Here is a 23,758-nt window from a genome sequence, read left to right as displayed (position 1 = left end):
GTTATAACTAATTTGAATTCACGTGAAAAAGAAGTCAAGAATAAATGAGGACCCAGAAAGGTTATTTAACTGAACGTTTTCTCATTCTCACCAAGAACATTTTCTAAAACAGAACAGTTATCATGTTAAACAAAATGTTTAAAAATTCTATGTTTGGACCCGTCAATAATCCAACGTTCCGCAAACTGAACTCTCTTCTGTTTTTGACTTCACTTCCTTTTTACATTTAGTCAAGTTTTGACTGAATGTTTTAACGTAGAGGGGGAATCGAGACGAGGGTCGTGGTGTATGTGTGTGTGTGTGTGTGTGTGTGTGTGTGTGTGTGTGTGTGTGTGTGTGTGTGTGTGTGTGTGTGTGTGTCTGTGCGTGTGTGAGTGTAGAGCGATTCAGACCAAACTACTGGACCGATCTTTATGAAATTTGACATGAGAGTTCCTGGGAATGATATCACCGGACGTTTTTTTTTTTTTTTCGGTAAATACCTTTGATGACGTCACATCCGGCTTTTTGTAAAAGTTGAGGCGTCACACCCTCATTTTTCAATCAAATTGATTGAAATTTTGGCCAAGCAATCTTCGACAAAGGCCGGACTTTGGTATTGCATTTCAGCTTGGTGGCTTAAAAATTAATTAATGACTTTGGTCATTAAAAATCTGAAAATTGTAAAAAAAATAATTTGTTTTTAAAACGATCCAAATTTACGTTCATCTTATTCTTCATCATTTTCTGATTCCAAAAACATATAAATATGTTATATTCGGATTAAAAACAAGCTCTGAAAATTAAAAATATAAGAATTATTATTAAAATAAAATTTCCGAAATCGATTTAAAAACAATTTCATCTTATTCCTTGTGGGTTCCTGATTCCAGAAAACATATAGATGTGATATGTTTGGATTAAAAACACGCTCAGAAAGTTAAAAAGAATAGAGAAAAAGAAAAGCGTGCTTTTCTTCTCAACGCAACTATTACCCCGCTCTTCTTGTCAATTTCACTGCCTTTGCATCGAGCGGTGGACTGACAATGCTACGAGTATACGCTCTTGCTGTAAAAATGCAGTGAGTTCAGTTTCATTCTGTTAGTTCGACAGCTTGACTAAATGTTGTAATTTCGCCCTACGCGACTTGTTTTTGGCTCACGTAAGTGTAGCCTATGCGATCGTAACTTTGTCTGTCTGTGCGTGCGTGTGTGTGTGCGTGTGTGTGCGTGTGTTTGTGCGTGTGTATGTCTGTGGTAGAAACTCTAACATTTGAAGACGTCACATTACATTGACGTCACATTATAACGTAAGAGGGTTAGACGTCACGCGAAGGAAGTACTGAAAGTCTCGGTCATTATTATTTTGAGCGGGCCGAGACTCTGTTGGCAGTCGTGTCCCTGTAAGTAGGCTACATGCAGACAGACAGATCTAGATCTAGTGTCTCGCTTTCTTGCACAGTTTCACCTATGCTCTTTCTGTGTGTGTGTGTGTGTGTGTGTGTGTGTGTGTGTGTGTGTGTGTGTGCGTGTGTGTGTGTGTGTGTGTGTGTGTGTGTGTGTGTGTGTGTGTGTGTGTGTGTGTGTGTGTGTGTGACGGAGTGATTGAGTTTGTGTTACTGTTTGTCGATTTCTTACGTGAGCCTTGAAGGCTTCGCCTCTTGTTCTTCTCTTTTTTGACCTCGGTTGCATGCAGGTTGCTTCAACCCATATTTTTGTTTCTTTCAACATCTTTTTGTTTTCCTTTAGGCGGGGAGCAGCCTTCTTCTTTGGTCCTTTTCTTTATGACATAATCAACCATATACACTACAACACATACACTTTCTTCCAATATTTAACTCTTATTCCAATAAAATACCCAAATCTAACTTCTTTCCATATTCAAATTTTCCAATGGTCATTTCTGTGATCGAAATACAACAATTTACAAAATATATCTGATCACTTCAGTTGACCTAATTTGTTCTTAACCGATGTTCACGTGCATTGTCCAACAGAAGTGAAGGAGGAGGATGTGCGGGAAGAGTACGAAGAACAGCTGGAGACTGTCCGAGAGCTCGTCACTACCCTGTCTGACCGCCTGGGCTGCGGACTGGACACCCAATCAGTCGACCTCATAAATGCCATTGACATCCTAGCCGACAGAATCGCCAATGACCTCGAGAAGGCCAGGCATGACCGGGCACAGGTAAGAGACATTTTTATGTGTAGATTATGAATAAAAGCAGACAGACAAATAGATAGACAGACAGTGTGCACCTACGTTGTTGTTGTTGTGATTGTAGTTGTTGTTGTTGTTGAGTATTGTTGATAACATGTTCTGTCTGATTAAGGGATTCAGCTGGTATTTTCTTGTTTTCACTACGTATTTATTCATGTTTTTATTACTTAGTTAGTTGAAGAATGTTTTGTAATGTATGTTTGATGGTGTATGCTTTTAATTAAGCGTTGTTGACTATGAATGTAGATGTAAATGCTTGTATAACTGTGTTTTTAATTTTAAATGTGACAAGCGCAAAGAGCATAATTGTAAAGTTATGATGTTGCGCTATATAAACGCTCATTTATTATTATTATTATTATTATTATTGTTGATGATGATGATTGTTTGTCTCTTTGCTGCGTTGTTACCGTCTTTGGTTTTTGTATTCTGTCTTGCTTGTCTGGTTGCCGTTAATAGTTACAATTTGAGAAACGTGACGCATTGGTTTAGTTATTGATTGATTTATGTAAACGCATACACTGATTATGATTTTGTGTAAAAGTTGTTTTACTTGGAGAGTTGAAATAAAAATGTAGTTAAGCAAAAGTTGTCTATGTCCGGGAGTTTATGCAGTTCATTTATTCCTTTCTTTTGATTGATCGGTTGTTTTTTCTACCCTCTCAGGGTGATCGTGTTCACGAAGGGCGAGAGAGCGGAGCAGGGGAGACAACCGCAGCAGAGTCAGAGAGAGACGAAGAGACAAACACTTTTTCGGCACAGTAAGTTATGTCCCATGCCAGCTGCTTGCATGCTGGCAAGTCCACCCTTGTCACAGAGAAAGTGACAGACAGACAGAGAGAAAGACACACACACACACACGCGCGCGTGCGCACACACACACACACACACACACGCACAAGCACACACACAAACACAGTGACACACACACGCGCTCATACACACACACACACACACTCACACACGTACACAAACAATTACACACTGACACAAACGCTTGTGCACGCACGCACACACACGCAAGCATATGCACGTACGCACACACACACACACACACACACGCACACGCACATACGTTTAAGTTTGAAGCTTTTCTTTGCTGCATTTGTGTTAGTGTGTGTGTGTGTGTGTGTGTGTGTGTGTGAGAGAGATATATATTTTATGTCTGAGTTCATGTGCGTGCGTGAGCATGTGTGTGTTTATGGTTATAAGTATATGCACGCAAGTGTGTGTGAGGATGCATGCGTGTGTTAGGGGCGGGGGTCTTAAATGGGCACACATAACACTGTAGCAGACTTGAAAATAAATCTCACAAAAAAGGCTACGAATAGCTTACATTTACCTATACTTTCTTCCGCAGAAACCTAAGCCAGTCAACACCTCTCACTCTCCCTGACTCCACGGAAGAAGAAGAAGACGATCATGCAGGTCAATCACAGACTTCAGCCCTGCCAGGCCCCGCCCACACTGACGTCACAGGGGGAGAAGAACAGACGACGGCGGAGCTTGAGGCAGAAATCTACGACATCCTCAAGGAGATCATGAGCCTCGTCTCCGCCCCTGCAGAACACGCGTCATCGGATGACGTCACGGGACACGTGACCGGAAGAGGGGAAAGTTTCGCCGACGCGGGATTCTCCAGCCCGCCTGGACGACTTCTTGCGGTTCGCTCCCTGCCTTCTTTCCTGGAGATTGTCCCGGAGATTGACCTCAACGGGATGGAAGAAGAATTGTCCAGAGAGAGCAAGGACTCGAAATCTGCAGATCCGGAAACCTTGCGTTTCATGTTCCACGCAGGAGAGGACGTCTCTGAAGAAGGTTCCACGGCACGACATGAAACAGCCGAAACCGAAGAAGCCTCAACCGAGACATTAAATGAAGAAGACACAACAGAAAGCCGAGGCTTCGAAACAGGCACACAGACACCTGAAGCAACATTTGGGGAGGATCTTGAAGATGAAGATACAGCAGAATGCCTAGGCTTCGATACAGGTGAACAGAAACCTGAAGCAACAATTGGGCAGGAAGACTTCGTGCTGAAAGAAGAAGACGTCAGCGTAGCCGACGAACCTGAAGGAGCCGACAAACCAGAAGAAATGCAAGAAGTACTGGATTTTGTTACCGAGAAAACAATGAACCAAGGAGACGAAGGAACAGCAGAAGGCCAAATCACACCAAGTGGAGAAGGAGCAAGTTCTACAGGAATTGCTCAGCTGCAGGAGCTGTGTTTTCTTTCACTGCAGAAAACGCCTTCGGAATCTGCCGAAGACCAGTCTTCGTACCTCGCTGAGGGCGAGAGGATTCCAGCCGCTTTTTCGCCATACGTTTTTGGCGATCAGAGTAGAGTCGACCCTGGTCTTCCTAGACGAGTGACGGACGAGAACTTCAACTCTTACATTTCTAATGACGTCAGATCCCTCTCTGAACTTTTCACGGCATCCACGCCGCAGAGTTTCGCATCATCAGAGGAGGAACATTGGGCAAGTCGCGACCAAGGAGAGTTGAAGCCTACTCAAGAAGACAGATCTGTATCTCCCATGATGCAAACGCCTCGGACGTCAGCAGTGACGTCAGTCAGTGAACGCGTCACCGGCTATGACGACACGAACCTCCCTGAGAGAGCAACAGAAGCACGTCATGTGACCTCACTGTACAGATCATCTTCCGAGGATCCCCACTCGTCACTTTTGTACAAACTGGAGACGCTGTACTTCGTCGGGAAGGGCGATCAGCCTCCTCGCTACCGGTATGTTTTCCCTCGGTCTATGTCCCTACCCGAAGGAGAGGCCGAAGACAGCGGCGAAGTCACAGAAGATCAAGACTCATCTGCAGAAAACTACGCCTCGTTAGTGGACGTGAGCTTGCCGAGCTACGAACGTTCTCGGATAGTGTCGGAAATGTCTTTCGACATGACGTCGAGCTTTAACGAGGGTGACAAGGAAGACTGGAAAGAGGAGGGCCAGGGGAATGATGTTGAAAGGGAAGCTCGCGCTACTTTGCCGACAGAGGACAGAGACGAGGCACATATCTCTGAGCTGTTCATGATGCCTTCGGCAGTATCTCCCGGGGAGATTCAGATTGATGAAGTTTCTTCCACAGAACTGACACAAGAAACCCAGGACGAAAACGCCACAGAGGCATCTCATGCAGAACACACGCAGCGAGGCCCCCCTGGCACTGTCCAGAGACAAACTTCCCACATAGAACTCATCCCGCAGGCAAATATTTTTCCTACGAGTGCCTACGTGTTGGACTCCCCGTCTAGCGACGAGCAGAGCTTCACTCTCAGCCGCTCCCTGTCGGACTTCAGCCTCAGAAATCTGGACACCGAGTCTGACTCGGGCAGCAGGAGAGGGGTGGAGGCGCTACTCGCCCACCACGACAGCTACTACCCAATCGACAGCGAAAGCGACGTGGAGAAGATGGCGTGTGTGGATGGGCAGGAGTTAGCAGAGCTGAAAGACCGACTCTACAAGGACCGTCGCTACGTGTCCCGCTACCCCAGACCCGACTCTGCTGCCAGCAGCTACGACGCGTATCTGCCCGACGATTTCCAGCCTCCCAAAAGTGACGATGCAATGACGTCAGAGAGGAAAGCGTCTGACGTCACAACGAGTGAGGAGGACCATGAGGACGTAACGATGGTGGAGTGTCAGAGTCCTGTGGAGAAGGAGGTTGAGGATGCTTTTGGCATTGAGGAAACGAGAACGACGAGGGTGTCCACCAGCCTCGAGTTCTTTCCCAGTCTGCCTGTCCTTGAGCTGTCTGGACTGCCAGAGCCTGAAGCCGAGGATGGAGTATTTGAAGAAGCACCCATCGACGCGCAAACTTCAACCATTGTGACTTCAAGCCCTGAACCAGTAGAATCAACGACCGATGACCAAGGGTACACAGAGCCAACGTCCGCACAGCAACTCATCAAGGATGATGAGCAAATTCTTGCCGGACGAACGCGAGAAGAAACGGAAATCTCGGTACCTTCACAAGCTTTGTTCCTGCACGAGTCAAGCCAGGAACAGACAGTCATCACTCTGGCAGAGCTTGAAGAGCAAGTCTCAACTGCACCCGCCACTTCAGAGTCAGAGCCAAACAGTGAAGATGCAAATCTTCAGGTGTTCACTGATCGAACAGAGCAGTTTGAAACAAAGCAGAACGTTGTCTATGATCAAGACGAAGCAAGACAAATGCTAGATCTTTCCTTGGCGACAAAAGTCCATGCAGACACAACTGAGGTGCCTGTCATTGCAGAGCCAGAATTCACAGTACCAGCGGTTGAAGAACTAGTCTTAACAGAGCCAAGCCTCGAAGAGCCAGTCTTCACAGAGCCAAGCCTTGACAAGCCAGACTTGACAGAAACAAGCATTGAAGAGCCAATCTTCACAGAGCCAAGCCTTGAAGAGCCAGTCTTCACACTGCCAAGCCTTGACGAGCTGGTCCTCACGGAGCCAAGCCTTGAAGAGTCAGTCGTCACAGAGCCAAGCCTTGAAAAGCCAGTCATCACAGAGGCAAGCCTTGAAGAGCCAGTCCTCACAGAACCAAGCCTTGAAGAGCCAGACTTCACAGAGCCAAGCCTTGAAGAGCCAGTCTTCACACAGCCAAGCCTTGAAGAGCCAGTCCTCACAGAACCAAGCCTTAAAGAGCCAGTTCTCAAAGAACCAATCCTTGAAGAGCCAGTCCTCACACAGCCAAGCCTTGAAGAGCCAGTCTTGATAGAGCCAAGCCTTGAAGAGCCAGTTATCACACAGCCAAGCCTTGAAGAGCCAGTCATCACACAGCCAAGCTTTGCAGAACCAATCATCACAGAGCCAAGCCTTGAAGAGCCAGTCCTCACAGAGCCAAGCATTGAAGAGCCAGTAATCACAGAGCCAAGCCTTGTAGAGCCAGTCCTCATAGAATCAACCCTTGACGAGCCAGTCTTAACAGAGCCGAGCCTTGAAGAGCCAATTCTTACAGAGCCAAGCCTTGAAGAGTCAGTCGTCACAGAACCAAGCCTGGAAGAGCCCGTCTTCACAGAACCAAGCCTTGAAGAGCCAATTCCTACAGAGCCAAGCCTTGAAAAGTCAGTCGTCACAGAACCAAGCCTTGAAGAGCCCGTCTTCACAGTACCAAGCCTTGAAGAGCCAATCCTCACAAACCCAAGCCTTGAAGAGCCAGTCTTCACAGAGCCAAGCCTTGAAGAGCCAATTCTTACAGAGCCAAGCCTTGACGAGCCAGTCTTGACAGAGCCAAGCATTGAAGAGCCAGTCTTCACAGAGCCAAGCCTTGAAGAACCAGTCATCACACAGCCAAGCCTTCAGGAGCCAGTCCTCACAGAACCAAGCCTTGAAGAGCCAGTCTTCACAGAGCCAAGCCTTGAAGAGCCAGTCTTCACAGAGCCAAGCATTGAAGAGCCTGTCCTCACAGAACCAAGCCTTGAAGAGCCAGTATTCACAGAACCAAGCCTCGAAGAGCCAGTCTTCACACAGCCAAGCCTTGAAAAGCCAGTCTTGACAGAGCCAAGCATTGAAGAGCCAGTCGTCACAGAACCAAGCCTTGACGAGCCAGTCCTGACAGAGCCAAGCCTTGAAGAGCCAGTCTTCACACAGCCAAGCCTTGAAGAACCAGTTCTCACAGAGCCAAGCCTTGAAGAGCCAGTCTTCACAGAACGAAGCCTTGAAGAGCCAGTCTTCACAGAACCAAGCCTTGAAGAACCAGTCATCACAGAGCCAAACCTTGAAGAACCAGTCATCACAGAGCCAAGCCTTGAAGAAACAGTCTTCACAGAACCAAGCCTTGAAGAGCCAGTCTTCACACAGCCACGTCTTGAAGAACCAGTCCTCACACAGCCAAACCTTGAAGAGCCAGTCCTAACAGAGCCAGCAGTTGCAGAATCTGGTGACACAGAGCCTACCTTCGAAGAACCAGAAGTCTCAGTGTTCACAGACAGAGTTGAAGAATTCCAAACATTCCAGGCAATTCAACTGACTGAGGATGAGTCAAAGGAACTTCAACAGGAACCTACATCAGAGACAGAAGTTGTGGAACAGGTAGCCACAGATCTGGAAGCAGAAATTCCAGACGGGGTAGAAACAGAACTTGTTCTATCAGAAGAAGTAACCCAAACAGAGAACCTGCCAGAGGACACGACAGAAGCAACAGTAGAAGAGTCAGACAAGGATGAAGAAGACGACGAAGAAGAAGAAGTAGAAACTGACGAAGAAGATGAATGTAAAAGTGAAGATGAGTATGAAGGTGACGCAGAAGACGTTGGTGAACATGAGATCAAACACCACGAGGAACCAGCTTCACAAGCAACAGCTGCCCCCGTCAACGTTTCAGAGAAAAGTGGTGACGGTGAAGATGAGGCTGACGAAGAGTATGAAGACGATTTTGATGATTACGAATCAGAGGATGAAGTTACATCGGATGATGAAAGCGAAGAAACAGTTTCTGAATCTGATGTATCGGAGAAATCGGACACCGAAGAAGCTCCCGACTCAGAAGTAAAACCATCAGTCGCGGGCGATGTAAGCCTTGTCAAAACTGAGGTTGAAGAAAAAGAACTAGAAGCAACTGAAGGCAATGACTACGAAGAAGAGTGCGAAGAAGACGAAGATGTTGAAGAACAAGATGAGGAAGAAAGGTCAGCTCATGGTGATGACTACGAAGAAGAACAGCATGAAGAAAAAGAAGAAGAAGAAGAAGAAGAGGAGGAGGAGAGTGTAATATTTGCTGAAAACGTCATCCCCACTGAGAGTATCATTGTTGCTGAACAGCAAGGTGACGTCACAGACTTTGATGACGAAGATTTCATCACTGAAGGTGAATCTGAGAGGGAGGACCATGGGTTCACAGAGCACAAGGAAGATACACAGCCTGACCAAGCAGTCTTTGGTGAGAAGTCGCCTGCTGAAGAAGAGGCACAGGTAGAAGAGAAAGGAGAATCTGAGGAGATAACAACTGAGGACGTTGAGTATAAGGAAGAGGAGAGGTGTGACTCTGAAGAAGAAGAAGGAGAAGAAGAAGAAGAGGTGCAAGCAGAAGAGAAAGGTGAATCTGAGGAGATAACAACAGAGAAACCTGAGTACAGAGAAGAGGAGAGGTATTACTCTGAAGAAGATGAAGAAGACGAAGAAGAACAAGAAGAAGAAGAACAAGAGAAGATAGAAGAAGTAAAAGAGAAGATAGAAGAAAAGGAACCAGAGCAAGAAGAAGAGGCTGACGAAGATTCAGATGAAGACCACACCACTGAAGGTGAACAGCCTTCTGCTTCGACAACAACAGAGGGGGGTTATGCCAGAGAAGCTGCAGCTTTTCTTCCAGAGGCCATGATGTACCAAGACCATGCAGCAGAGATTGCCGAAAATGTTGTGAACGAAGTCCTTGAAACGGAGGGACTGGAACTTGCACAAGACATCTGGTCTCCTCCCGCTGATACTCACAGTGTAGAAACAGAAGACGAAGCATGGACCCAGCCAGACGTCGAATCCCTTCCAGAATCAGAACAGGCGTCAGTACCAGAACAAATACTGCTGGCAGAATCGACCCCTGTCACGGAAAAACCAATGCAAGAGGTAACACACGAATGTGACCAATCCGCAGAGGAGAGCTCACTGTTGGAGCCTTCGCAAGAAGAAATGCCACGATTTGCACAAGAATGTATTTCAGACCAAGCACAAGATCTGGCACAAACAGATGCTCAAGAAACCGACGACCTAGTATCAGTTGAAGCACAAGAACAACAGTCAGAGATAGCACAAGAATCTATTTCAGACCTTGCACAAAACTTGCCTATAGAAGGAGCGCAAGAATTCACACCAGAAACAGAACCTGCACAAAAAATTGAGCTCGAACAAGCACAAGGATCTCTTCTAGAATCTACAGAAGAAGCTGAAATAGCAATGAAATCAGAAGAAAGACAAGCAGCTTCAGCTGAGGAAGGAGATTCAGAAGAGAAACCAGCTGAAGAACCAGAGGTTGAAGAGACTGCTGAAGAGGAAGAAGAAGAGTACGGCACGCCAGAATTTAACAGCATGCTGACAGAAGAGCTTGCTACAGCCCTTACTCAAGAGATCGTCCTCATGGCTGAAGTGGAGGTTGCTCTAGAAGACATGGACGATGACGACGATCATAGCGAACACAGCCATGCTGACGCGCATCCCACAGACGTCACATCAGACGTTGAAGAAAGTGACACCGAAGAGAAGTCAGTGACGGATGAAACTGACGTCATCCCTGCAGCACACACGTCAGATGTGTATGATAATGACGTCGATGAAGAAGAGAAAACTGCTGCAGAGGGTGGTGACGACATGTTCCAAGACGCATCAGGCGAGCTGACCACAGAAAAAAGAGACTCTGTTCCTGCTTCAATGTCCCAGGTAGCCGAGCAAGAAGAGATTGCCAACACCCTTGCTGGTGCGCAATCTGAAGCTATCGACGAGTCAATCAGTGAACTGCAGCCAGATTCCAACTCGGAGCTCTACACTTCTGCATTGCAAGAAACATCGGGGCTTCTTGCGTCACAGGAAACATGTTCCCTAGGAACAGATCCTGAATCCAGTCTCTATTTCTCGGCCTATGACAGCTTCTCTGCTAGCCCAAGAGAGTTTCCTCAACAGACGTCGTCTCCAGATATGAGTGCCTTTGCACCTCTCGAATGGGGGGATGAAGACATTCACGACAGTACTGACAGTAATGCAGACGTCACACATGACATCACAGAGTCAGCTGAAACTAAAACAGGAGAAGCGGAGGACTGGGCCAAGTGCACGACTCCTGACGAAGACTCCCACGATCAGGCTTCTGCTGATGAAGTTCTTCGGTTTGTGGATCGAGAAGAGTCCAAATTAGAACCTGACATTTCAGCCATCACAGGTGAGACTTCAGCAGTCACAACCAGCGCTCAGCCAACAGTATCAGCTTCACAAGACGACGACTATCCTTACTCAGACTTTCAGCCTTCCACAGACGTCGACCCCTTGCTCAGCCCTGACCCCTGTTTCAGCCTTGACTTTGGCAAGACGACCCCTGAGGTGATCGTCACTTCACCGACACCCATGTCTGATGACTCCTACCTGGAGCACCTGATGGAGAGCGTGGCGTCACGCATGGCCTACGAAGCGTACCAGGAGGCGGAGCTTGCTGATCGTCAAGGTGAATTTGAGGAACAAGAGGAGGAGATGGAAGAGAGAGAAGGAGATGAGAGTGACGGTGGCTGGGGTGCCGAGCAGGGTGTTGCTCACCCTGTTTCAGCAGACAAAACACCCCCTGATGCCTGGGACCAGGAAAACATCAGACCCTTGCCAAATGAACAGAACGCCGCGCAAGAATTATCCCGGTTTTCAGCAGGAGCTCGCGCAGAAGCTGTTAGTCCAGACTCCCACTCTCCATCCCCCTTTGATTTCCTCGACGACAATGGAAATATAGATTATGGGGAAGACCCAGTAGCCCAATCACCTGTTAGCTCAGAAATGACGAAAGCCCTGCAGGGTCTTCTCCTTGCCTCTCTGCAAGATGATGACAGCGATGTAAAGTTGTCGCCATCTCCTGCCTTCGTCGTTGACGAAGAAGACTTGGAGTTTGAAGCTCTGGAAGCGGCCATCCTAGACGAAGAAGAGGAGGGAGGGGAGAGTGAAGGCAGCGCAGAAGAAATAGCGGAAGAGGGCAAGACCCTTGAGGATCCTGAAGAAAGCGAGCAAAGAGATGCTTCAACTGCGATAGATACAGAAAAAGAACCTGCAGTCCTCGATGGTTCTGACATAGATGTTACGACAAAAACTGATGAAGACAAGCAGCTAGATGACCAGCTAGCTGCATCTGCCCAAGACTCGTCATCTCAACCCCCTCATGTTGAAGTCTCCAAGGAAGACACCCAACCAGCCACTGCCGATTCAGCTGCCCTCGCCTCACAGGCCTCTCAACAACAACAGGCCGCTGATGAGCCGTCAGATTGGTCTTCCCGTCTACACCCTCTTCACGCTGCTTCAGACCTCGTGATTGACTGGTTCGAGTGTACCTCAGCAGAGGTGACTTCGGCGCTTATTTCTCAAGCACGTGCAGCATCAGAGGGGCGTGAAGTTGTTACAGAGTCTAGGCCTGAACCTGCTTTGGGTCATCAAAACAAGGTAGTCGACTCTGCATCAGAGCCTCAGCAAGCTGTGGCATCTCTTGATACTGAACTTGACAAAGGACCCGCAACTTCAGACTCTGAGAAACCTTCTGAACACACGGATGTTTCAGAGTCTCAAGAAGCTGAGGAATACAAAGAACCCGCATCAACTTCAGATTCTGAGATGCCTTCAGAACACACAAATGTTTCAGAGTCTCAAGCAGCTGAGGAATACAAAGAACCCGCAGCAACTTCAGATTCTGAGATGCCTTCAGAACACACAAATGTTTCAGAGTCTCAAGAAGCTGAGGAATACAAAGAACCCGAAACTACAGACTCTGAGAAGCCTTCTGAACACAAGGATGCTTCAGAGTTTCAAGAAGCTGACGAATTCCCTTATACTGAACATGAAAAGGTACCCACAGCTTCAGACCCTGAGACAACTTCTGAAAACAAGGATGACCACAATGACTCAGCAATCACATCAGTTGAGCCTCATCCTGTTGCCAACAAGTTCCAGTCTCAAGGCACCACAGTGGTGGAGGCAGTGTCATCTGATGTAGGAGAAGACCAAGAATTAGTCTCAGCTGACCTACCTCAGGACACTGTTGACTTTAGACAAGCTACGACAGAAGAGCCTGCCCCAGAAGTCCAACCAGTCGATACAAACGATGACCTCCAAGAAGCAATGAATTCTGAGCTTGAGCCCTCTGTTGACACTGAAGAACCCTCTGAGGAACCGGTAGTCATTGAGACTGAGATTTCTCCAGATGTTCAGGAATTTTCTGAAACTGAAGAACCTACAGCTTCCAAGAAAGAGCCACTTTCAGATGAACAGCCATCATTCGATGCCGAGGATGGTCCAAGAGAACAGACAACTACAACACCACTTCATGCTAGCGAGGACAGTGTTAGCGAAGATACAGCTACGGAAGGTAAGCTAGCTTCTCAGGACAGCCAAGGAGCAGACACAGCGGTTGACTCTGAGCCAGCACACCTTACAGAAGAATCCCTCCTGCAGTCAACAGGTCGACAGCTGATGACGGAAGCTACGCCACCTCCAGACGCAGCGCAGAGAACCACTACCAAACCCCAAGACGAGGTCTACAGTGACTCTGTATCCGACCCGGCAGACGCTGCAGAGTATGAAGTGATAGACTCTTCCGACACTGACAATGACGTGAATGTCGATCATTTTGAGGAACTACTGCTCGAGTCTGGCGGATGGGAAGTTGATGATGCAGATGTGTCTATGCAGTCAAACACAGCCACAGAAACTCTAGATGATTCCAGCATTATCGAGGACATCCCGGTGGATTCAGCAGTCAATGAGTCTGTCAGTGACTTTTCACCAGAGACTCCAGTCACAGAAATGCAAGAAGCACCGGCACCAGTATACACACCAGAGGAGGCAGGTGAGAGTGTTCTGCCTGAGCAGACATCTGAAACAGCAGTTGCTTCTCAAGAAGAAACAGACTCAAGCTGCTTGGAACAGCAGCTGGAAACTTCAGAAACAAGAGAACCCCAAACTTTGCAAGCAGAGACTGACCACAGCTTGTCAGCTGAGCCCTTAGAAACTTCAGAAGCTACAAAACCCCAAGACGTCCAGGCGGAGACTGACCACAGCTTGTCAGCTGAGCCCTTAGAAACTTCAGAAGTTACAAAACCCCAAGACGTCCAGGCGGAAACTGACCACAGCTTGTCACCTGAGCCCTTAGAAACTTCAGAAACAGGAGAACTCCAAACTTTGCAAGCAGAGACTGACCACAGCCTGTCAGCTGAGCCCTTAGAAACTTCAGAAGCTACAAAACCCCAAGACTTCCAGGCGGAGACTGACCACAGCTTGTCAGCTGAGCCCTTAGAAACTTCAGAAGCTACAAAACCCCAAGACTTCCAGGCGGAGACTGACCACAGCTTGTCAGCTGAGCCCTTAGAAACTTCAGAAGCTACAAAACCCCAAGACTTCCAGGCGGAAACTGACCACAACTTGTCAGCTGAGCCCTTTGAAACTTCAGAAGCTACAAAACCCCAAGACGTCCAGGCGGAGACTGACCACAGCTTGTCAGCTGAGCCCTTAGAAACTTCAGAAGCTACAAAACCCCAAGACTTCCAGGCGGAGACTGACCACAGCTTGTCAGCTGAGCCCTTAGAAACTTCAGAAGCTACAAAACCCCAAGACTTCCAGGCGGAAACTGACCACAACTTGTCAGCTGAGCCCTTTGAAACTTCAGAAGCTACAAAACCCCAAGACGTCCAGGCGGAGACTGACCACAGCTTGTCAGCTGAGCCCTTAGAAACTTCAGAAGCTACAAAACCCCAAGACTTCCAGGCGGAAACTGACCACAACTTGCAGCCTGAGACAAGGGAAACTTCAGAAACGGCAGAATGTTTAACTTCCCCAGAGGAAAAAGACCAAGTCATGGTGCCAGAGACAACAGAAACCCATGAAGAAGATGAATTCCAAGACACAGAAGAAACAAGAGACCAAAGTTTGCTTCTGTCTAATGCACCAGGGACTAAAGCCTTTGAAGTGGAAAACCTGCTCCCAGCATCCCAAGAAAGCAAAGAAACACCGGCTCTGGAAGACACAATCATTCAAGAACAGAGCCAGGAAGCAGAACTGACGAGCGAAATCCAGGAGGCTGACAAACAGCTGGAGACTTCTGCAAATACTGAGGGTTCGCTGAAGAAGAAACGTTTTCCATCTCTGTATTCCCGCCAGATGTCAGCTTCGCTGTCAGGGGCCCAAGACTCCCCAGATGCATGGAGAATGTCCTTCGACAAAGGCCAGAGTGTGGCAGAGGGCGATGCTGACGATGAGATATTCGACGATGATGAGTCTGACGTCTTTGAAGTAGAGGGGGATGCCTGGGCCGAAGCTGTGCAGGCCAATAAGAATGGACCAACTGTGGAGTCACAACAGCAAATCGAAGAGGGAATAACCATCTGCACTGACACGGTCCAGTCAAACACTGTACAAGACGATGCACCTGAATTAGAAATCGAGGATCTCTCGCAGTCTAAACATCAACAAGAGGCGACAATCGCCGAAATTCAAGACCTTGGACAACCAGGGCAGGAACAGGAAGAGAATCCTGATATTCCTCACGAGGGCCCCACTCAGTTTGAACAAGCACAAGAGCAGGCTGAAAACTTTGAAGACCAAACCAGTGGAGAGAGAGACCTTGACCAACAGTCAGGAGACAGTAATCCTCCGGAAGAAACAGCTGCCATAAAACTGTGGTGCGATGAAATACCAGACGAGATCCAAGACGACGATGAAGCCACAGAATCTCAGGCTGACGAGGAGCATGAATCAAAAGATCAAGATGCCTCGGAACCGTCCAGTTCAACATTCTCTCTGCCTCTTGACAACGCCTTCGCTGCCTTGACGCAGCAGGACTCCACCACTGACGTCAATTCTGACGTCACATCCGAGTGCGAGTCAACAAGCGCAGTCTCCACACCAAAATTGACGATGGGAAGACTAGAAAGAATGGAACACGTCGAGGTTGATGATGATGAAGAGAAATCAGAGGTCGCTGGTGGAACTTCTTTTACCGCTGATGACGATGAACGAGAAGAGGAAGCTGAAGAAGATGCACTTTCAGATCTGCAGTCGTCTCAACAAGCAAAAGAAGCGGTTGTCCGTGACGAAGGCCTGATAAAAGCAGATACCGCCGAAAGTGAAGACCAATCACAAGACGCACAGCTGTCCCCAGACTGGAGTTTCCCTGAGATGTCTGCAGCTTCATCGCAACAGCAAGAGCAGCACGTGCTTGAAGACTGGAGCTATTCGGAGCCTGTTGCAGCTTCAGTACCACAACAACAACCTCAAATGCTACCGGACTACACTTTCCTCGACAATGGAACAGCTTCTTCCCAACAACAATCGCGGACGCTACCAGACTTCGGTTTCTCTGACACCGCAACATCATCCTCGCAACAACAGCAGCAGCAGTCGTTTCCAGACTGGTGTTTCCCAGAAACAGTTGAAATATCTCCACAGCGAGAATCTAGGCTGCTAACAGACTGGGCCCTTCCAGCATCTTCAGAATCTCAACGTCAAGACCAGGACCATAAGGAACAGCAGTTAGAATTAAGTCAACCCACTTCAACAGTTGCGCGTTCTCCAATCAGTGACGCCTTCAGCGAATTGTACGCGGGTCTGCAGCAGGAAAATGAAACTGAAACAACGGAAACCGCTCCCTCTGTTCAGCCTGGTGCACAGACACAAGTCGCAGAGAGCATGACCAGCGAAGCGGACGCATCTGAAGAATCTGCAAAGAAACGAAGAAAGAAGAAAAAGAAGAAAACGAAGAAAGACAAGACCGAAGAAGAAACAGAGTCGGTTACCTTTCCCGAAGATGACGAAGAACCCGAAATAGAATCAAAACCTTGGCTGGAGATTGTCGACACAGAACTTGCCATCACAGCTTCGTCTAATACCACAGTTCAGCAAGCTCCTGGGCGAGTAGCTCCGGAAATTACCGATAGCCCTGAAGCAAAGACTTCAGAAATGTCTGGAGATGCAGAGCCAAAATCAAACCAGAGCAAAAGGAAGAAGAAGAAAAAGAAGGCAAAGACAACAGAGAAAACCCAAGAGGAAGAACCGGAAGTCCAAGAAGGCGCTGGTGCAGATGAAAGCTGCAGCCACCAGGTGTCGCAATCCACCGTGACGTCAGTCGAAGCCGCCGAGACAGCAGACGAAGTGGCCGACATAGCTGACGAAGAAACTGAGGGCGATGACGGACAGAAGAAAAGGAGAAAGAAGAAGAAGAAAAAGAAGAAGACTGAGGCTGAGCCCCAAGGGGTGATGACCGAAGGTAGAGCAGAAAAAGAAGGCAGAGAGACAATTCCAGTCATCTCTGTGGTTTCCGCTCCTCTCGCTGCATCCTACCCTACCGACATGGCCACAGTCGTCATCGGAGAACAACCCTACCCGTCAGAAGAAGAACAAGACTCCTCTTCATTGCCCACTTCGCTCTTCAGCGCCCTGCCTGCGGAAGTCGTGGCCCCGCCCCCCTTGGCAACCGCCGCCCCGCCCCTGGCAACGATGTCCTCTCTCCTCGCTGCCCCCGCCTCTGACACCTGCCCAACGCAGTCCGACCTTGAAGAGCGAGGAACGGAGAAGAAGCGAAGGAAGAAGAGGAAGAAGAAGAGCATTGGCAGTAGCGACGCTCAGGTCAGCAGCGACGTGACAGACTCGGAGCCACGTCCCCAAGCCTTCAGCTCACCCCCACCCCCGCCCATTCCGTCCATTCAGCTCACTGCAGCGGAAGAGGAGGATCTAGCGGCTTCCGCGTCACTCGTTGCTGAAGGGGGCGCTATTCCTAAGTCAAGGGAGAGAAGCAGAAGGAAGGAAGAACCAGCGGTGACTTCCTCCTTGTTAGCCCCACCCTCTCCTTCCGCGCCTCGCTCCAAGAGTCGGTCGTCGTCGAGACGTCGACGGAGATCGAGACGCCGAAACAACGACAACGACAACACTGACGTCAGCAGCCGATCCAGGTAGGAGATGATGACGCAATAAATTGTACAATATCTCTGTTAACCTGTTTTCTCTCTGTCTGTCTGTCTCTCTCTTTCTCCATCTCTAACCCTTTAATTAACTTTGGAGAGATTGAATAAGAGTCTTAAAAAATAACAACAATACTTAAATCAATTGGGACGCAAACTCGCCTCGGTTGTTTTTTGGTTTTTTGTATCTATGGAAACCGAAATGAGAACACGTAGAACTGTGGGATAAGTTACTTCAGTATTTTAGTTAGGTTTCAGTTATGTGAATATCGAACGCACAAGAAGAACAAGAACAAGAAGAAGAAGTTGTCTGTCTTTTTGTTTCGTTTCATTTTTGGCTTGTAATTGGTTGTTTTTTTTGGTTTTGGTTTAACTTATTGACGGATTGATTGTTCACTGACTGACTGAATGACTGATTGAATGATTGATTGATTGATTGATTGGTAGATTAATAGATTGACTCCTTTGTGCTGAGTTAATTGACTCCTTTGTGCTGAGTTATTTTCACCGCGTGTGTATTCATTTCAGATCATCTAGCAGACGACGCCAGGAGGACCCTCATCTCCCGTTCTTTGTGACGTCAGAAGGGGAAGCGGCCGGTGATGAGGAAGATGAAGACCTGGAATCCATTCTGAAGCGACGGGGCGCTCATTCTAACGTCATGCCAAGTATGACGTCATTGAGCGGTGGCAGGAAGAAGAAGAAGAAGCGAAACAACATCGTCGTCGTTAACCAGCCCCAGAAATTCTGAGAGACTGAATTCAATTATCTGTGATTAAGACTTTCGCTACAATGACTGTCCATGCCACAAATGAGTGCCGTTATAAAATCATACGAGGAGCATGAAATAAAACACGCGTCTGCCTTTCTGGATAGCTGAGATGTCGTGAACAGTGCCAAGGATAAAACTATATGATCCTGGACTGTAATGCGTTAGAATTGACATTGTAAATTGTAAACTCTGACAAAAGACGTGAGCTACAAAGCCCACACAATTCCAGTATTTTCAAGAATCCCGAATTCGACTTTTGCCTTTGAGTGCGTTGGTGAATTTTGTGTTCGTTATAGGACATGATTTGCAAAGCAACAACGGCGCTCACAGACTAATCACGACTTGGTCAGATGACGATTTAAACTGTCGTTATCCCAAATTTTGACCAATACATTGCAACCGAACGCCCATTTACCGTGACTGATTTAATGACATTTCAAAAGAGAGTCACAACGTAACTTTGAAACAATTATTCGTGACCGTACAGAACTAACGAAAATGTATCAAGTTTGAACCAGTGGATTTGAACGCTAACAGGACGCATTACTTACTGGGTCCCTGATGGCCAATTCAAACTAAAGAATACAAACCCCAAAGTAGAACCGGACTTATACATGCCTTTCAAGTTTGAGACATTTGATTTGAACCGAAACAGGACTACTTATCGGATCACTAATAATTACGGTCCCACACTGCCATATCGGTTGAAGGAACGTTTAAAATAAAAACACTGATCGTTAATCATCAACTAAAACCAAAGAATACACACGCAACATGGAAGACTTACTCGTTCAAAATACTTGAAATGCTTTGCCCCACATTGGTTGGGAAAGTGTGAAAATAAGTGCCATGACATGTTGCATAATAAACATTTCTGTGATAAGAGTGACGCTACACGTATAATGAGATGAGTGTCCCTACTACAATGAGTGTCCCTACTACAATGAGTGTCTTAACAAAACATACGAGGGTTGTGAAATAAAACACGCGTCTGAACTTTAATCGCAACGCAATTGACTAAAGCAGAGTTGTTGCTTGTGATCGTGAATTTCAGACGCACTTGGAAATGCTCTCTTAAGCAATCGTCTAAACTTACTGTGAAATCTGTAATTTCATATAGATATCACCATTCCCGACAAAAGTCATATCTGAGAGGTTAGTTTGTGTTCAGCCAGGGAAAGGCCTGTTTTAAGGTGATGATCATGTGCTTTTTGAGTGCAATCACAAAACAAATATTTATTACTTTTTCTATTAGAAGCTGGACCAAACAAATTCTTTGTCATGTGTATTATAAGGTTTCACTGTAAGAAAATGTAAACAGCAAGCTTTAATCGCCGCAGGAATTTGCTTACTATTTATGATTTATCACCAAGCATTTTTTTTCTGTCATATGCAAAATATATTTTTTTCTTAACATTTAATTAACACTTTTTTCATTGCAAATCCAAAAACGTATTACTTTTCATTGCAGTTTAGTTTCACTAATTCTATGTCATGCTTATGTTTTAATGTGGTTGTTGGATTTTAAGCAACCGAATATATATTTTGTGACAAATATGTTGCTGAAATTGCAGCAGCATTCCGAACCAGGAAGGGAATAATGTCGAGGCATTGATGCTTCTTTCCTTGCCTTGGTACCACGACAAAAATTACTCGGAGGAGACTTTTTTTTTTAGATTCGTACATTGTTTTTGTTAGATTTAATTAATTTTGTCTTTGCGCTTGTTCTGACGATTCTCTTTTTTTCAATAGTTGCAATGTTCTTGTTTGTTTTTCTTGTAAAAAGCCGTTTTGTTGTATAGAACCGAGTGATACACTTATTAGAAGCATAATGCTTGCTTTGCCCTATTTCCACGTTAATAAATTCCTGCTCTTAATAACGTATCTAATTATGTTAAGCGAACCATTGAGAAGAGTGTTTGTTCCACGCATTCTTTGTTTTTAAAAACTGGTCTGTGATATCAATGATGACTGTTTCTTCCCAAATTCGATAACGCCTTTTTTAACAGTTTTGTTTAACAGAATGATAACTGTTTAATTACTGGAATTGTAAAATATTTGCTTTGAAATCTGATGTCAAAGACTTGAAAATCGTGTGCAATAATTGGAAAGCCGAGGTATTGTGTTGTATCTCGGTGAGTTTTTGACAATACGGTATTTTGGTAAACATGATATGAAAACAAACTAAGTCAGCATTGTTATTTGTCCATGGATAGCGATCGAGTCTAACACGCGGGAAATGCTTTAAATGTACATACAACCCCGAATGAGGACTGTATTTTATTCAGGTCAGATTTTTTTATATACTGCATGTGAACCTTTTTTTTTAATGCACAGCTATGCAAGTTTTGAAATGCAAGCACTATTGGACAACTGCATTTTTTAAGCCGTTCACTTATAAACACATACACCTATTGCCTTTTTATGTTTTTGTTAGTCGTTCTATACCAGTGTTTTTCCTAACTGCTTTTGTTTTCTGTTGATATTGGTTTTTGTACTTTGAAATACTTTGCTTGCAGATGACAGATTAGTTGTTGTGATAAGCAATTCAGTACTGATGCTATGCCTAGAATAAAATGTCTTATGAATATTTAAAAACATGCTCTGGTATTTGAGTGTGTGTGTGTGTGTGTGTGTATGTGTGTGCGTGTAGAGTGTATGTGTGTGTGTGTCTGTGTGTGTATGTGTGTGTGTATGTATGTGTGTGTCTGTGTGTGTGTGTTTTGAGGCAAACAACAAGAATGGTACGAGAGAGAGAGAGAGAGAGAGAGAGAGAGAGAGAGAGAGAAAGAGAGATACACTGAGACAAACAGACAGACAGACAGAGCGTGTGTGTGTGTGTGTTTGCAAATGCGGTTGCAGTACGTGGGTGCGCGGTTGTATTTGTATATGCGTGCATGAAGTGTGCGTGTATGTGTGTGTACGTGTGTGTGAGTGTGTGTGTGAGTGCGTGCTTGCGCGTGTGTTCGTGTGCTTATGCGTATGGGTGTACGTGTGTGCGTGTAGAGGGTATGTGTGTGTGTGTGTGTGTGTGTGTGTGTGTGTGTGTGTGTGTTCGTTTGTTTATGCGTGTGTGTGTGTGTGTGTATGTGTGTGCGTGTAGAGTGTATGTGTGTGTGTACCTGCGTGTAATGTGGGTGGTTGTGCGTGTGTTTGTGTGTGTGCGTGTGTGTGTGTCCGTGCATGCGTGCGTGTACGTGTGTGTGTTTGCACTGCTCCGGATATGTGTAAAGATGAATTAAAAATTAAAATGGCACACAGGTATACACTTGGTAGAGTTGCTTTTGTTTTATTCATAATGTTCACATTTGAAATGTGCCAGAACAGACCAGAGACAGTCACGATCAACGTAACTGTCGAGACGGGTTAAATCATATACAATAATAATGTATTGATGATTTGCTTCAGTTTCTGAGGAAATATATTTATCTGGTTCTCTAGCGCCTGGAGCATATTTTTCACAGGTGTGGACAATCTGCTTACTCTGAATTCGTCCCACGACTTTACAGAGAGAAAGAAAATGAATGAAACGTACGTTATTTTCTCTCATTTGTTCTTTGTTTTCCTTCTTATTTTTTTATTTTTTATTAATTTTTTTTTTACCAATTTTACACATTTAATCTAGTGACTGTCGATTTGGGTAAAATGTCAAGTATAGTCAAAAATGTAGATAACATTTTAATTAGAATTATTGTTATTAGTATTTAAAAAAAATTAACAACTTACTAAACGCACACAGACATGTATGTACATTCATGTAACTCTTTTTTAGTCTCAGACAGCTTCCTATAAATGATATGAGTTGTAGTCCGCCTTTGGGAGTCACCTAGTTCAAAGAAAGGAAATCCAATGGCACATGATAAATTAAGCACCTGAACTGGTTCTGATCGCAAACATACAGTCAATAATTCGTGAACAATAGAAATCCCGGTGTGCTGTGCAGTGATTGCACACAATAATGCCGCAATGCAAGCGGGACTAAAAGGCCAATATTGACAGAAAATCGTTGTTGGGACGCAAAGACCAAGCTGTTTATTCATGGACTGTAGTCACTGGAGCCACGCAAACGCGAAGTGTCGATCTGACATTCGAACATCCTCTCCTGCAAGAATAAACAAGTCGCGTGAAGCGTGATTAAAACATTCAGTAAATCTGTCGGCCTTAAAGACTAGAACTGTAGAGTCTGTAAAGTGATTTAGTGAATGAAACACACACACACACACGCATACACGCACGCATGCACACACGCACGCATGCACACACGCACGCACACGTACGAACGTACGCACGCACGCACGGGCACACACACACACACACACACGCACGCACGCACACACACACACGCACACACACACACGCACACACAAACATACACACAAACACACACACAAAAACAAACACACACACTTACACACACACGCAAACACCATACCAGACACACACGCACACACGTACACACACACACACAGACACACCCCCCCAAGACTCACACACAGACACCCCCCCTCCCTGACACCACTAAAGTCACTTACAACAAGAGCCAGTATGTAAGACCCTGACGTGCTTTTGCCGGTTGCATGCCTCTCCTTTTAATTCACATTCGTTGGAGTAGGAGACCCTGTTTGTACCACAGACTGGACGTTTAATCTTGTTGCAGGGTCTTCCTGGTACACAGCCCCATAGTCGCAAGAGTAGATTTCGCAAGTAGCTGGAACACCCACAGATAGCAGAGAAATGTATAACATATTGTTTAAAACGGACGTGTAATATCAAACTGCACACTGCAGTATGTGCAAAATACTACCGTAAGATGTCGATTTCCAGGCCTATTTTTGTCGCGACGACGACGACCAGACTTCTTGGAGTACTACTTAATTACAGGAAAATGCATTCGAAGACGACTACACCAATTTTTATGTCAAAATGTCAAAATTAAATACAGGTAAAAAAAAAAATAAAAAAAAAGTGTTTTATAAAGAACAAACATAAATACACGGTATTAAATTAGGAAAACAAAGATTGCAATCACCTTTTCAAATAAGCGTGGTGAAATCGTTTTGACTGCGGCAATCTGCGTAAAAGTTGGCGAAATGTAAGGCGCGAATAGCGAAGGTGTCACGCATTCCAGCATGAAAAAGGAAAAAAACCGCATGCAGGATCATGGTGGCTGGGGACGCTCG

General features: G+C 46.0%; 1 protein-coding gene across 1 annotated transcript in view; it reads left to right on the top strand.

The window, feature by feature from the left end:
• LOC138950800 (titin-like) overlaps nt 1-21,176 on the top strand; it is a 47,724-nt gene extending 26,548 nt beyond the window's left edge. Inside the window, exons 3-6 of the mRNA XM_070322520.1 lie at nt 1,976-2,166; nt 2,866-2,960; nt 3,560-17,797; nt 18,335-21,176. Of these exons, the coding sequence (XP_070178621.1) occupies nt 1,976-2,166; nt 2,866-2,960; nt 3,560-17,797; nt 18,335-18,557 (14,747 nt within the window). The 3' untranslated portion in view covers nt 18,558-21,176. The remainder of the gene's footprint in view (nt 1-1,975; nt 2,167-2,865; nt 2,961-3,559; nt 17,798-18,334) is intronic.
• The last annotated feature ends 2,582 nt before the right edge of the window (nt 21,177-23,758 follow it).

The sequence above is a fragment of the Littorina saxatilis genome, linkage group LG16 (genome assembly GCF_037325665.1).
Source record: "Littorina saxatilis isolate snail1 linkage group LG16, US_GU_Lsax_2.0, whole genome shotgun sequence".
Taxonomy (NCBI): Eukaryota; Metazoa; Mollusca; class Gastropoda; order Littorinimorpha; family Littorinidae; genus Littorina; species Littorina saxatilis.
The sequence above is the reverse complement of the archived record's forward strand: the minus strand, read 5'-3'. Positions and strand labels throughout refer to the sequence as shown.